Source organism: Seriola dumerili, unplaced genomic scaffold, assembly GCF_002260705.1.
Source record: "Seriola dumerili isolate Sdu_G_001 unplaced genomic scaffold, Sdu_1.0 BDQW01000068.1, whole genome shotgun sequence".
NCBI classification, from domain to species: Eukaryota; Metazoa; Chordata; class Actinopteri; order Carangiformes; family Carangidae; genus Seriola; species Seriola dumerili.
Genome location: NW_019174323.1, coordinates 1,010,732 through 1,027,642, shown reverse-complemented (window position 1 = coordinate 1,027,642; position 16,911 = coordinate 1,010,732). Strand labels below are relative to the sequence as shown.

Sequence of the window (16,911 nt, the reverse complement as noted above, 5' to 3'; positions counted from 1 at the left end):
ATGCGTACGTTGTGTTTGTGACATGTGGTCATACGAGACCCCTTCTTACTAACAAGTGGTGAAAACCCTATCCAGACTATTTGAAATCTGAAATCCACATGCCACGGTGCTCCTTGACATCCTTTTACATTGACTGACCAGTCGTGTTATATTCCTTTTACTTGTTTCCTTCATCAGTGTTTTATCCTACGTTACATAAGTAGTACATATAGTCAAGACTCTCTGAGCAGCTGCTCCATAAAAACAAAGTTCTATTTTGGTGAGGATAGATCAGGGAGGAAATGGTAAGCTGCTGCTAATGTGCTAGAAATAACAATCCTCATAAAAATGACATGTCAAATTCATAAGAAATCTACTCAGGGCTTTTGCTGCAAGTCTCTCGTGGTCTGGTGTGACCACTAGCTTATGTGGCCTGATGTTAGCAAACTTTAAGAAAAAAAAAAGTGTTACATCTCTTCTCTACTTATGTTAGTGGCAGTGCTCCTTTTACCTCTGCCTTGGTCTCCACCACCTCCTGAGGGAGGTTAGCTGCTGAATGCTCCACTATGTTCACCAGCTGCTCTCTGACTGTGTCTGTCTGTTGTTTGCTGCTGAGCAGGTAGAGGACAGTTGGGTTTAAGCTGTTTGTGACTGAAAACAGAGCTGATGAGACTGAACCAAAACCATAAGGTTTCTAGCTGTTAAACCAAAACAATGAGCTGAAAGAGGCTAAAATGCTGCCGAGCTGAGGGGAACTGCAGAGTTAGGTGATAGTTATCTGTGAGTTCATCACTACAAGCAACACTTTATACACTAAATGGAGTCATTTAATAATAAACTGTTAATATAAATATTGATTACAGCAGCTGTAACACAACTGACTCAAAACAATCTTGAAAACTTGTATTCAAATAAAGAAAAGTAATTAGCCCATTCACAACATTAGTAATGCATAGATCCCCTACGTCACTACATGTAATGACATGTATCTGCAGCATGTATGTATATACGTATGTTACCTGTGTATGTGTCATAATGAGGTGCACTCAGCTGCTCCTTTGAGGTGTGTGTGTGTGTGTGTGTGTGTTACGTAATAGACTCTGCATGGCATCTGTGATGTGATGTCACATCTGAGTATGTGCAGTTAGCGCCGGCGGGGACAGAGAGCAGGGAGAAGAGATTTCCTTTTGCTCCAGCGGCTTCTCAACATTCATCCACAGACAGACGGAGGCAGGGATGAAGGAGGCAGGAGAAAGAGATGGAGAAGCAAAAACAAATCTGAGAGAGTTGAAAAAGCAAACAGGGAGCAGCTATTGGGAAGTGGAAGAATGCTCACTTGGGAGAAAAGTGAGGAGAAGGGAGAAGGAAGTCAGAGATTGAGGGGATAGTTGGAGGACTGGGGGAACAAATCAGCATAGCTGAAACCACTCTTCACAGTCTGCAGTGTGTGATAGTTTGTGTTCTCTCTGCTCCATTGAGTCTCACCGACTGGGATGATTCATCAAGATAAGAACCACAAACAGCAGGATGTGTTCATGCTCTGCTCTCATGCTCCCCGAGGTTCATTCAGGTGAAGCATGTAATGCTCCCGTGTGTTTCCAGCTTTCCTCTGTTGCCCTCGTACAATTAGTCAGACGTTTCCCTCCACTTTAACAGTACCTGTGCTGTGCTGTGCACGCACAGCGGCTCCACATCTACATAAAGGCTTGTTTTGTTTTCATGCCTCACTGGTCACGGCGGAGCTCAGCTACACGTGAGCTGCACGCACAGGAGACCCATAATCCCCTGCTTCTGTGCCGCTCTGCTCAGTGAAAAGCCTTGATAAATGCCGTGTTTTCACTGTGTATCGCACTAAATAATATTCTCTCAAGTTAAGAGCATGACAAATACCATTCACTGAAGCTGTTCACTGCAGATTTATTTAAAGACCAATTCAAGATCTAGAAGAATGTTCATATATATTTCTTATTAAATGGAATAATATTCTCGCCCCATCTGAGCTGGGATTGGCTAGTTTGCTAATGGATGCATGGAATATTATCATCTGAATATATTTATTAGAAATATATCACAAGTGAAATCATTCTGAGTAGACGACAGTGTACGTCCATCCCGATGTCTCAGTAACACTTTGGGGGAATGCCTTCAGATCTGGTATAAACATTCACTTCAGTCAAGGATGAACTGATTAGAATTTGGAGGTCAAAGGTCAAGGTCACTTGACTTATGACACAAGTTAACACAAATGTCTAATTGGATGAAGTGGTGACATTTTGTATCCAAAAGGTCAAAGGTCAACTTCACTGTGACATGATAATGTTCTGTAATAACACTTGCGGCCATTATTCAACACTGTAACTCAGGAAGGAGAGGTTGTGACCATATTTCCTTCAAACTGACTGGTTGGCGGAGGGATACAGCCACAAGGTGGTAACTCTAGTCTATGTTGCATTTGAATTCTGCTCAAGAAGATTGTTCCAATAAGGAACAAAGCAGCAACAATTAGCTCCTTAATAACTCTGAATCTGGGATCAATAATCATCTGATCTTTTATGAAGGATCGTAATCCTGCTATTATCTAATGAATAGCTCGTTTGTAAATCTGCACACTGACCACTTTTTAAAATGCAGTTGAATACAATTTTTTAACCACAGTAGCAGCATGGCTATCTCTCAGTACAGCCTCACCGCATGGAGTGAGTGTAATGTGAATGGGTCCCTCTCCAATGGTGCCAAAAGCATTGAGAAAAAAATCTAGGTTTGCTGCTCTTTAACCTCTTTTATTCACCAGTTTTGTGTCTCCTCAGTCAAACTACAGCATCTTCCCAAGCAGATGAGGCTCAGCGCACCGTTAGGTCACGAATGTCACAAGCAGAGACAGCAGAATTATCAAAAACGTTTTAACGATCATATGCAGAGCGAATGTACATGAATATTCACATCCATGTGTCATGTTATCAGGCAGCGCAGCCACATAATCTCCCCTCCACTCCACTGCTTTGTTTTTGCTCAAACTTAAGTCCTCACAGCGGGTTTCCCGCTTCTCTTCTCTGTGACAAAACAAACCCACGGAGAACAACATAACTGCTGTTTATCCCCACACAGAGTAAAAGAACCGAGCTTTCTGTCTCCAGAGCAAGAAACCCACACATGCAGACGCGGCAAAATCCCATCATCCCCAGGGGCAGCGTTGTTGTATAAAGATGGAGAGAAAAGAGCAGAAAAGACGAGGGCAAACAAAGGAGTGACATTCATGTTTGTTGTGATGGGAGGTCAGTGGGAGGGAGGTAGCTGCACCAGTGGTTCTCTTATTGTTGTGACCTTTAACGGATCACACACACACACACACACACACACACACACACACACACACACACACACACACACACACACACACACACACACACACACACACTGTATGTGGTCACACACACTTTTAGTTGAGTGCCACAGCTGATAAGTGAGTGTAAAGACTCAGATGCTGTTTCACGAAATGGATCCTCTAATTGAAACTGAAGTGTTGTTGGACAGAACAGACTGTGAGCAGGGACAGCAGCTTGTTTGCATGATACAGGTTTAAGTGAAAGTAGCAACATCACAGTTTGGAAATTCTCAATGATTACAGGAAGAACAGTAATTAATGTCAAGTTTGGAAAGAAAACTCCAACTTCAAGTTTTTTAAATCAGTTGAAAAAGGGAAAAAAGAAGAGAAAAACACACAACACAAACAGAAGGAAGGTGATATGAAATGTAATTAGGAAAGAAGGAAAGACAGAAGAAACAAAGGAATAAGGAGTTAAAAAGAGTAAGTCAAAAGGAAAGAAAATAGTATAAAAAGCAACAAAGGAAGGAGGACATGAAGGACGAAAGGAGAACGAGAAGAACAAAGGAAAGATGTCAGAAAAGACAAAAGGAAAGAAGGAGAGGGAATGAAAGAAGGAAAGAGTAATGGAAGTGAAGAGAAAGACTAAAGAAAAGGAAGAAGGAATGAAAGGAAAGAGAAATGAGGACATAAAGAAATAAAAGAAGAAAGGAAAGCTGGAGGGATGGGGATGGTGTTGAAAACAAAGATGGAGATAAAATGAAAGCAAGAAGGAGAAATGGGGAAAGAAAGGAGATTGAATGAAAAACAAAAAAAGAAAGAAGGAAAAGAAAGAAGTGGAAAGAAGGAAAAGAAGCAAAGTAAATTAGCAATAATTATCTCATTTTGAATGTAAAATCTATTTCAACAAGTAACTCCAACTATCAGACAAAGTGTCTCACAGTGTGGACATAATCAAGTGAAGGACTAGCACCTCAAACACTGGACTGAATTACATTCCATGAGTAAATATCTTTATTCCTGCCCGTCAGGCCCTCCAGGGAGCTCTGTGCTGAATAAACCAGACGAGGCCGAGGTGTTTCTGGGGAGGGAGGTGAGAGCCGAGCCTCAGGTGGAGGCTATCTGCTGCCGAAAACAGACAGCAGAGGCTACACTCAGCATACTGAAGTGTGTCTCTGCACACAGCATGGCAGAAAATATCAGGTCGACAACACATCCGTGCAGACATACACACACACACACACACACACACACACACACACACACACACACACAAACGCACTCCTGACAGCATAAGTGTCGACGCGGGTGATCCGGAGAACTATTCTCTTATTTGTACAAGGTTGCTGAACAGAGATAATGCGGCTGCTCCGGGGAGATGTGTTTTGTGGTTAGTAGCTCTGAATTACAGCTTCCTGTGTAATTAGGTTACACTACGTGGGCTGCCTGCTTATATGAACGGAAGGTAGACCCGACTCCCACATGATATGAATAGCTAATCCTCCAAATCCTCTGTGAGAAGGGTCCGAACAACAGTAATATGATGTTTTTTTTTAGCATGCCGGAGAATCTCGCATTGTTTCTGAGAGCAGCAGGATGAAAGACACTGAGAGGCATCAGGAAGAAGGAATGAAAGGTGTCATATTCCAACACAGGATGTGGCGACGGTTTTTGAATTTGACTCTGGATGAATGTGCAGAGGAGAGGTGACTCTGGGGGAGTTTGTTCAGGGTGACATGGTGAGAGTTGTTACATAATTCTGCATTCACGTCACATCTGTCATAAATAAATGAGCAGCTCAAGCTCCGTTCACAGTGGACAAAAAAAAAACACTAACACCCACCTACATCTGGCTTTTGTCTTCAGTGGGAAAGTATATAATCAGAATTCATCCCTGGGTCAAATGACTGTATAGCAGTCATGAGTATTTATGTTTCCATTGGTGGAATCGTGACACATGCTAATTTTCGCCCCTTTTCCGGTGCAATGCTTATGGCCTCCGTGCTGCTTTTTACTGTTTATTAACCTTGTTCTCTGGCACATTTAGCACTTTATTAGGAACACCACACTAACACTGGGTAGTTCCTATCTTTGCTCTCAAACAGCCTCGGTTCTTCATGTCATGGATTACACAAGATGTTGGAAACTTGCCTTTGACATTCTGCATGTTGAGATGATGCATAACATCATTTCTGCAGATTTTTCAGCTGCCTATCCTGCTGGAAGTAGCCATTAGAAGATGGTAAACTGTGGCCATAAAGGGATGAACATGGTCAGCAACAATACTCAGATGGACTGTGGCTTTAAAACCATGATTGACTGGTATTAAGGGTCCAGAGTGAGGCAAGAAAACATTACACCACACCATTACACCACCACCAGCGCCCCGGACTGTTGATACAAGGCAGGTTGCGTCCATTGGGTCCGAATTCTGACCCAATACCATCTTATTCTGATATCTTGACTGAGACCTGCTCCAGCCCCTGCTCCTGGATAAGTGGGTATAGCTAATGGATGGATGGTTAAAGGAATTATTGATTTATCTACTTTGAATCTAACGGTGGTAGTTTCCTGCATTTCCCAGAATTTTAACAACTCCAAAACAATGGGCCTGAAATGGCTGCATCCAGCTATGTATGGGATGAACGTGTGGAAAACAATGGTGTAGTGTAGCAAGAGCAAGTTTTTCCAGTGAACATGTCCCGAGGCAGCATGATATTCTCTTCTGTTAAAGTTATTGTTGCTGGGAAAAAAAAGATGGTTCCTGTTCTACAACAGTTTCCTTCTGTGTGTGAACGAATAGTGCCGCTGTGCTTTTTAGAGGCGATCACCTGAAACTCACAAATTCGCAAACTCAGTTACGATTAGCTGCAGATTCTCACACAGGAGGGTAGCCGAGCAGTAATTGCCATTAACAGTAATAAAGTTTGCAATTTTGAATTGGCCAAACTCCAATTAACTGTCCCATAAAGTGTTACATAAGCTGGCCATGTAAGTAAGAATAACAGATCAACGAGTTACACGCAGTACAAGTGTTTTTCTCTCATCTTGTTCCAAGCAGCGAGACCGGTGGTTTTATTTAGGAAAGTGTGTAGAAGGTTAATTTCCTTTCTGGTGTCAGGGGCAAGTTGTTCTTTGTCTTGCCACAGCGTCTGTGAGCATTAGGAGGGCATGTGCATTAGTCTGAACAGGATTAGGGGGAAGCAGTTGCCATGGAAACCAGCTGATTTGTTTTTTTCTATCTTTTTGCAGCTTGTTCTTGAGTCAGAGACCCCGGCAGCTGTTCGCCAGCATTTGGTTGTGTTTACATTCAGAGTGCTGATGACTAATCAAACATGAATCACAGTTGTTGTCTATCTGTCTGTCTATCTATATGTCTGTGTGTTTAGCTTTCGGCAGATTGGCCCCTAACGCACATTGTTCATGACCAGATCATCAGCCTCATGCAGTTCACATGTTTTTGGCCCATATGGGCTTTTAACCATCTCCAACCCTCTGTCTGCCCGTCTGTTTTCCTGCTGCCACCATCATCCTCTGCGTCTCCTCTGTTGTCTTATTTTTAAGTGATGAGTCTTCTTGTTGTCGTCCTGCCCCCATCTCTCTCTCAGCGTCTGATACAAGTGTGGTGTCAGCATTAGTGTTGCAAGACAGAGGGGGAGCGATGATTTATTTTACCATTGCCAGCAGTTTTGATTCAGTTGCACTGGTGGCTGCGAGTGGAGAAGCTTTGTCTCTGTCGCTGGTTTTGGTTCATGCATTTTTCACTGTAAGAAGCTTCTATTGATTGCATCTGTTCCTTTACTTCTTACCCTAATCCCAACCCTCTGCTGTGCAGTTTTATGATATTACTTTGTATTTGTAAGGGTAGAGGAACCTTAAATTAGGTATAATGTGCATGGAACAAATAATTTTGTGCGGTAAAACCCAAAAAGGAAGCCTTAAAAGTTGCTTATGTTATAGTGGCTTGATTTCAGCTTGGTGTAAAAAAAAAATCTTTATCTTTGTCTGATATTTCTATAGTAATTTGGGTAAACACTTGGTTTTGGGGTCTTCATCATGACCCATAAACCCCCCCTGAAGATGCAAAAATGGCCAAATAACCTAGAAACAAATTGTCACAGGGACAAAAAACCAGAGGATGTATCGACATCAACGCACAGGCTTGTAAAGCATCCCTCTGCACTTAAGGCAGGCTGTTATTTTGCTGTCTGTCAGGTCTGTGGGTTGCAGACATCACTCACCTTATTGTTCACACTCTGACACCTGACTGCCAGCATTAGCCTGAGAGCTGAAACTTTTACTTCTGCTCCTGACGCAGCATGCAAGGGAGAATCCCAAAATTTACACTCATATACAGTACAGTGAATACAGTTGGCAGCGATCACATGCATATCTTCACAGGGATTTAGCATGATTCATAAAGATTTGTAGTTTGGGCAGTCGTACATGGGGCGATTCCAAAAGACAAAATGCTGCCAGTCCACAGGCTGAAATATTCTGTATACATTATACAGTAACAATGTAGAGTGTGCCAAGCCTTCCCCAGTTTGATGTCTGTGTAGGACAGTCACGTTTACAAGATGCTTCAGGTCAGATCACTTTATATCTCAATTCTCTGATTTAATTTAAGATAAGAACATGATAATCAAAGGGCTGTCTTGTCCATCAGGAGTCCCACCATCCACTTTTTTGCTTCTAAGGTTTTGTGACCAGTGGGGATTATCAGATATTTTATCTAATATCTGGTATGAAGTTTGGAGGAAAAGACTGATAATGAAACAGAGGAACGGTGATTTTCAGATATTTGGAAATGAGTATCTAAATTTCTGATCTCTCCTCTCTCTGCGTCTTTCATCCTTAATTGGGATCACGATATAAAACCATCCCTCTGGCCAGTTTCGAGCACGTCAGGTGGTTTCACCTTTCTCTTCGCTGAGCTTTAGATAATTTTGCTGTAGCAAGGACAGAAACCAGGGCTGATGATGGGTGAAGTGTCAGCAGTCCCCTGGATACACTTCCTGCTGACCCACCTCACGTAGATATGAACAATGGGTACAAGAGGAGAGCCGGAGCAGTGCTGTATTTATCCTGGGGAGTGTGACACTTCTAGACCACAGCTGCTGCTGCATAAAACTGGGCATCATTTGCTCTATAATAGCCAGTCAGCTTATCTGAATGGAGCAGGCTTAACAGTCGTGACACACTGATCACCCATGGCTAAATTTGGTCCCTGTGGAGCAATTATACAAGCCAGTAAAGAAATAAAGCTTTATTTGTTGGTGGAGCAATTGTTTTAAGCACTTAGTAGCTGCAGTTAATGCCACAGTGGAGCGCCACATCCAGACGGATAGCCGGGATAGTTTGTTGACAGACTGAAGAGTTTGGACTCTTTTAAGTCTGTCAGCTCTGATCTAAATGTCTAACATGCCAGACCCACTTGAGTCTATCTGACAGGCCAATACAGTGACTCATACCTGTACTGTACTGCTGGAGCTCAGTCCAGACAGCTTAGTTATTTATTGTTTGTTCGGCCATACAGGAAAGAAAATACAGACTTGGTTCAGACTAACAACCTGTCAGTGACAGAACTTGCTGAGCTAGCACAACCATACTAAGCTACTCCTTTGCTGTACAACTGAGGTCTGTGTGTCAATAAGGCCCATTTAGACCTGGTATTAACATGTGATCTGTATCTGGATATGATATCTGGATAATGACATGTAATCTATGGGTCTCTGCATTTACTCCTATGATCTCTTTATCTTGATCTTGCCCATATTATGATCACATCTCAATATGCAAATTAGTGAGGCAGACTTGGCAGAATTATCAGTAGACATGGCACATCCCAGGTCCAAAGAAGCAGCATCTCTAACAAAGATATTCTTTTACCTAACATAGGCTTTTAGGATATGTGCTGCTACTCCTTTTAACTGTGGCTGGTCATTAAAGGAGCTATTTGTAAGTTTTGTTATTGCTACGTTAGCATTAACATCTGTTTCCAAGTTTAGAAGAAACGTTACAAGTTGAGCATCAAACTTTCCTCCTTTACTCGCCAAGAGCTGACTCCAGTGATGGAAAAACACGCCAATGTTGACTCTTTCGCTTCAGCAGAAGAAAAGAAGTAAGCGTGCTAACCAGCTAGCCCCAACCCAATCAGACCGTCTCAACACTTTCCGATACTGAGTCACTGTAGCATCCAATCTGCCCTGAAGAAGTAGCTGCTTGGAGGATGTAATTACCTAAATGCAACAATGAATGAAGCTTTTTGCAAGACTGGTAAGTAAACAGCTAGGCTATTAATGCTAACATTGGCTATGTAGCAATAGCAAAACTTAAAAATAGCTCCTTCATATGGTGGAGCATCATGTTGCCAGTATTCTCTCTCTCTTGTGGGTTTGTTCGGGTCCACTACTGTCTGTCTGTCCTTGGGTCCCTTTCAGTTTGGCTCTCTTTGTATAAATTCATGTTTGTTGTGGTCCTGCGAGTTTCTTGGAGGCTTTCTGTGGGTACCTGGATCAGGTCTCTTAGTTCAACATTTTGGGAAATACACTTTTCACTTACTTGTCAAGAATTAGATAAGAAAATTGATCATGCTGTAATGTCTGTATATGCTGGCAAATTGCTTAGCTTTGCCAAAAAGCAGGAGGAAACAACTAACCTTGCTCTGTCCAAAGTTTAAAAAATCTGCCTTCCAGCATCTCTAAATTTCAGCATCACAATTATCTTACTGTTTAATTCAGATAAATACAAACAGAAACGATTTTATGGGGAGTTGCATGCTGCAGCTATTTCTTGGTCCAGTGGACCTCCTGTAGTCGTGTTGTCATTTCAAAGTTGCTGGGCAACCAGCAGAACCTAAACTAAGCTAAGTGCCTGCTTGTTCTAGCTCCATATTTAGCTCATAGTTGTGACAGCGGTATTGGTCTTCTCATTTAACTTGGCAAGAAAGCGTAAAAGTGTGTTTGGTAAACTATTTTCTACTAGTCTCCACTTCAGTCTAATTCAACCTACAGACCAACTGGTGTGCTATAAGGCTGTGGACATGTGTCATACTGCATGAGAATTTGAGTATATAATCTCCAAATGTGTTCACAGATATGCTGCGGCTTAATCATCAAGGGGCAAAAACACCCTTAGTGACTTTTCAGCCAGCTCCATCAGTGTAGAGGCAGAACAAACACGTGAGACTGTCAGATAGACTCAGTCTTTTTCATAACCCACTGCAGTCTCTGGCTCTGTCTGCTCTCGGGTAGACTTCAAGTTGCTGCTCTTCAGCTCGCCGAGTTTCTGTGTTGTGTGCTGAGGAGATTCTCCTGGGGCAGACGCTGCAGAGTACATAGCTCTTCAACCTCTTCTCCTTCCTCAGATCCTTTCTTCTCTCCTCTCGTCTTCTGACGCTCGCTCCCTTTTCATCATTTAGTCATCAGGATGTGCTTCAGCTCTCTGCCTCGGGAGGCTAAAAATGGCTACCACCTCTGAGTAGCTGAGAGCTATATGGTACTCATGCTGCTAGCATCAAGTAGTAAAAAGAGAGAAATAAAGCAGCAGCTCAGAAAATGTCAGTCCATCTGTTTTTCTGAGCCTTACACATTCTGTGTTGTTGCATGTCCTTAATGAAGCTCTCAGGGGGGAATTGTCCTTGGGAGCTAAACGACCTTTAGCAGAACACATTTGTCTCTTTGGATCCAGGCTCATTATGGCTAACAAGAGGGTAAATCCTCTCTATTTCATTGAGATTAGCAGTCAATGTTATTGATTTCACACAGCTAGGGAAGGAAACACAACAACAAGGTATTTTTGTGTGTTTCTGTGGGAGTCCAACTCATCTCACCCAGTTACAAAGACAGTATTACCTAAATGGCATTTTAGTTGTAGGCCACAGTTGCTGACTGGCAAAATCTTGGTCAGCCCTATAGGGCAGCATCACATGACTGCACCAATATATTTCAATAATCTTACACTTTCCTTCTTTCCCCTCCTCCGCCAGCCAATTTACTAACTGCTGTTCTAAGCTACGCTAAGCTTTTTCTATACCTGCCTACACAACCTCTGTGGGTACTCTACTGGAAAAGAGCTCAAGCATGAGATTAGATAAGAATTCTGTCTTTCTCATCCAGATTTCTCTCATCTTGCTTCCTCCACCTGCTTTGACTCACTTAGAGGATTCAAGTGGAACAGAGCTACCTTACCTCAGTTCTATTTTAAAGCACATTTTGAATTACCTTGTTATTAAAAGTTGCTATACAAATAGATTAGCCTTACCTTGCTTGTCTCTGTTGGACAAACTTAATCAATAGGTTTCAAAATGTTTTAATGTCTGTAAACGTCTGTCTCAATATTTTCTGAAATTGGTTCCTACTGAAGATTTACTGTTAATCTTTAAAAAACAAGCTCAATTATTCTCTTAAAATAATCATTATCACCATAATTATTATATAAATCCAAAATTACAATTTTGTGATCACTTAGTTTTGGGGTAAGAGGTTTGTTTGAGAGCAAACTTAACAGTGGTGTTTTTAGGGATGTAGCATTTTAATAACAATGTACAAGTACATGTACTTAAATGCAGTGTTTTCTGTTCGCCTGCATGTGGACTGTAGCGTGTTTCTCAAATATTAATGCTGGGCTGCCTCCCCAGTCACGGTCTCCTATTTGTGCTGCTGGGGGAGATGGGATTTGTAAGTGAGGGGGCTTTAAATAAACCACAACAGAACTAGAATAATGTCTCTGCTCTCTGTAATTACCCCCTTGACAAATAAAGAGTAATTAAATCTGAATTTCTTGTCTAGCATTTCGAAGCACTAAATGGTTATTGACTGATTTAGCAAGCTGGCTTTTTCCACCTCTTCCTCCCACTCTGATGCATGTGGCATCATATTGCACTTTCTATGGACAGTGTAACAGGACTGCTGGTTTAATTTAGCATATTTTTAGTGAAGAAATCAGTCAAATTCAGATTAGGACTCTGCATTCCAAAACCCCCTGAGCTGACCAGCTAATCCTGCATTTAACTGTTAAAATTGCATGTTTTTTTGTTTTTTTCTTATAATTTCCTCTCTTCCTACAGTCTGCCGGCCTCCTAAACAACAGCGTTCGCTCTCTCTGTCAAATTATACTAAGAGCCTCATACTCACTGAGAGCCAGTTGCAGCAGCTTTCAGAGGATCAGCACAAACTGGCAGCAGAAATGACTCTCTGTGCTCTGTTTATTATTTATGTGTGTGTGTGTGTGTGTGTGTGTGTGTGTGTATGTGCGTGTGTGTGTGTGTGTAAAAGCTGGGTGGCACTGCTGTTGGCAGGAGTCGGTGTGAAAGATTTACAGCTGAAGGCAATCCTGCACGGCTGTCCGTCCAATCTGTTTCCCTGGTAACCGTTGCATTTCGGAAGCCATCACAGAGTGAGAAAAATAAATCATCCGCTGCTCAAAAATGCCCCCAAAATTGGGAACAAGATATTATTTACGATATTGGACAGCACACACGCGGGCGGCACACATTGAGGATAATTCAAACCATCAAGCTCTGAAAATTGGCTTCAGTGATACAGAATGAGGCTCAGAGGGGCAGAGAGAGAGAGAGACCAGAGCCTGAAATAAAAATATCTCATCCACTCTGTTGGGCCTCAGAGGAGAAACTAGTAGAGTGTAAAAGTGGAATAAACTGATATAAATATTGCATCATCATTATACTTGGCATCTCACTTTTAATTAAAGCACACAAATTTCTTGTTTTGCAGAAAATCTTGCTTAAAGACATGAGCTGCAATGTTTCTCTTACAGTATATATGAACATTTGATTAAAAAAAAAAAAAAAAAAAAAAAAAAAGCAAATTAGTGCAAAAGAGCTGTACTTGTTGCCAGGTGACACACATGCATTTTTAGCCTGGTCTTCAGTGCACAGGTGTAACATGGTTCATTGTGTACTGGATGAAGCGTACAGGGTTATAATGTTCCAGAGCATTTCACTCTGAGCAAAAACATGACGCCAAGCCATAAATCAAACATGTAAATGTCTCTAAGTGGAAATATAAGCCCTCCTGAGGAGAGTAAGTTCATAAGCCACTCTATATTTCATTAGAAATGATGCAACGGAACACTTCCCTTTATTGTTGTACTCTAATTGCTCTTTTATGTCCTACACACTTGAATATGCATTAGATCACATGTTTGTTCTTCACAAAAACAATAGAGAGTCTCATACCAGATTCTTATGCTCTGTCCTGCAGATGGCGCTCCGCTGAGTGAGCTGTCCTGGTCGTCGTCCCTGGCTGTGGTGGCCATCTCCTTCTCAGGCCTCTTCACCTTCGTCTTCCTCATGCTGGCCTGCCTCTGCTGCAAGAAGGGCAAAATCGGCTTTAAGGTGAGGGTCAGCGCGTTGATGTTCTGAACATCATGTCTCATCAACTTCCACATGAAATGATATGAAAATAATATGAGGCATGAGGACAAACTGGCACACCTCTGCACCCTCATACACACACACAGACTCATTAAATCATATCAAGTCTTGCATAAAGATGTGAACTCTAACTCTCTGTGCCTGTGAGCGTTGCTGCAAATGGCCTGAACACAGAACATTCCCCGCTCCTCTCACCAGACGTCCATTATATTCATGACGGAAGGTCTTCATCCATTTATATTTAGAGAATGTTTATGGGAAGTAAACAGAATAGCAGACAAAGGTGGTGGAGGCTGTGTTTATGGAGCGGTGGGAGGCCTGCAGCTTTTCAGGACCATCACCAGGACCCCATTTCTGAGCAGCACGCGAAATGGGTCATGGCGCCGAAGAAAATAGGACAGGGAACAAGAAAGAGTGTGTGTGTGTGTGTGTGTGTGTGTGTGTGTTAAAGGAATGGTGGGATAGTGCATATAAATACAAAAATGTGACTGTATGTGCTGTGCTGTGCTTTCCTGCACCTTGTGGAGTTTTCTTGTTAACAAATATTGTTATATTTACATTTAATGTAAAGTCTCCCAAGTCTCTAAAGGTGATTAATACATTTCATGTATGCAGTTCTTCTTCCCTGACTTTTGCTGTCCGATGTCTCCTGGTACATAAGCAGCTGTCGAATAACCCTTAGACTGAGTGATGTCATCACTTTACATTTACTTTACAACCCTCCACTGGAATGGGAATCATGCATGTTTTTGTCCATTTTGCCCATGAGACAAACAAAATGGCGACCTGCTCAGCAAAACACTGCTCCTCAGCAGCTAGTGGTCAAAATCTCATCACAAACACAACACATAATACAACATGCAGTATTTCACACTCTAATGAGGCACTAAAATATAATGGAACAGCATCTTTATTACGCTTCTTCCTCTGGGGACTGTGAATCTATGCACAAAATTTATTTGGCTATCCAATAGTTCTTCATTTCAGTATGGACCAAATATCCTGTTTCCAGCTTCTCAGATGTTTTTTTGTTTTAAATAATTGTTAATTGATTATCATTTGGTTTTGGACCCTTGTTTGAGAAGATAAGACAATTAGAAAAGACCTTGGGCTCTGGAAACTTATAATAACAAGTGAATTATTGAGGGATTATAAAAACAATTGATACATTAATCAAGACTAAAATTATCCTTTGCTGTTCTTCCTCCACAAGATGTCTGTGCTGTGATTCATATTCCTGCATGGCACTGGAAACTCAAAACTGTGAGAAAAACATAATTTATTCCTCAACTTATGAATCTGTGTCGCAACATTATGTAAGCAATTAACATAATTCAAGTCGCTTCAGATGAAGCTGCAGAAACATTTTGCCAGTACAACACTGTGGAGAGAACCATGTGATTAAGCCTGTCGGAGGACTGTTCTATCAGAGTCAGGGACGTGTAAGATTGTTTTAATAATGGCGTTAATTTGCCTCTGGGCACATCTCCATCTTCCCTGTTCACTCTCTTTGCACCCTCAGCCTTCTGTCCTTTTTTTTTCATTTCCTCTCCGTTCTTAATGTGTCTTCAGAAACACAGAGCTGCACTGATCACAGGAGCCATATTACATAACATCCTGTTCCCTCTTGAAAACTGTATGTGTTTATGAATGTGCATCTTGAGTGTCTTGTTGTTAAGCTGCATCCAAGAAATTGACATTTATCATATACATACTGTGTGTGTGATGTGCCCCGTGTCTGGTTTGTGTCTGTGGCAGAGTGGACCACCCAGGTCGGACCTGTCAGGGTGTGTCTAAGTTAGGGGCCAGGGTGGGAGGAGGGGGAAGAGAGAGGGCGCTAGGGCGTGAGGAAGGGCAAACCCATGAGCCCACAGTGCATCCGGCCTCTGGGCCCCATCTGGAATTAGACACAGCCTCTCCCAGAGCAGGAAGAGGGAATTTCAGGGGGGGAAATGTAAAAAAAAAAACTTCAAGAGGAGACAAGAGAGAAAAGATGTCTGTTTTACAAACAATCACAGAAAGATGAGGAACTTCCTCCAGTGGTTCTCACTGCTGTGAGGGGTTAGTTAAGGCTTTGGACTCAAACTTAAATCTCTTTTAGTGAGAAACTTTTCTGATATGTTCTTAAAAATGACTCATTGCTAATATCATGTAAAAATGTAGAAATAAGTGCAAAAGCTTGTCTCAGTTCAAAAGTTCTAAATTTTGGGAAATCTGCAGAATTTTCTTGACAGGAGATGAGAAGATTTATGTTTCCTATATCTGGACAAGAAATGTTAATTCAGTTTGTCATTTTTACACGTAAGCTTCTGTATGGATAAACACACGAGATTTAACGTATTCAAAGAGCTATCTGTAGGTTTTGTTATGGCTACATAGCCAACGTTAGCATTAGCAGCTGTTTAATTACCAGTCTAGAAAAACGTTGCAAGTTCAGCATCGAACTCAATTACTTTACTCGCCGAGAGCTGTTTCCAGTGATGGAAAACGACCCATTTGTCTTGCTTCTTTATTTATCTCTGTCCAGGCATGAGACGAGAGCATGAGACAAGAGAGCATGAGACAAGAGGGCATGAGACGAGAGGTGACCTCTTCCGGTAAAGCTCCAGACTGCAGCCTCACCGAACTCCTTATTTATTTAATGAAAGTTAGCATTCTAACCACCTAGCCGTCGAGTGTGCCCTCAAGAAGTAGCCGCTTCTCAGAGGCAAACACAAATAAGGCTGAAGCTCTCGGCTAGACTCGTAAGTACACAACTGCTTATGCTAACGTTGGCTATGTAGCAATAGCAAAGCTTAAAAATAGCTAATTTAAGTAGCGAGCTCCAACACTTTCGACAGTTTGGACAGTGTCAGACTAATCATGCTAACCAGCTAAGCTAACTGGCTACTAGCTGTAGCTTCATATTTAGCATGCCTGAGAGCACCATCAATCTCAACAAAACAGCAAATAAATATATTTCCCAAAATGTCAAACTATTCCTGTAAGGAAAAACACACAAATACGTAAATAATTACATCTTTGCCAAAAACATGAAACTGCCAAAAGAGCCAAATTAAAATTTAGGATCAACCACAATTGAGCTGAATTAGAGCAGAATTTACCATATAGATATAAAGCACAATCATTCTTTGAATAATGTAAATTGCCCCAGCCATCCCCATAATCTAGACACTCACCCCTCTAATGTCAGTGCCTCAAAAGTCTTTTA

At 41.7% G+C, this 16,911-nt stretch overlaps 1 protein-coding gene across 1 annotated transcript in view; it reads left to right on the top strand.

Annotated features, from left to right (window-relative positions):
• The window catches only part of aatk (apoptosis associated tyrosine kinase), a 50,557-nt gene that overhangs the window by 12,216 nt on the left and 21,430 nt on the right, over positions 1–16,911 (top strand). The window contains exon 2 of the mRNA XM_022742289.1: positions 13,528–13,661. Within this exon, the coding sequence (XP_022598010.1) occupies positions 13,528–13,661 (134 nt within the window). The remainder of the gene's footprint in view (positions 1–13,527; positions 13,662–16,911) is intronic.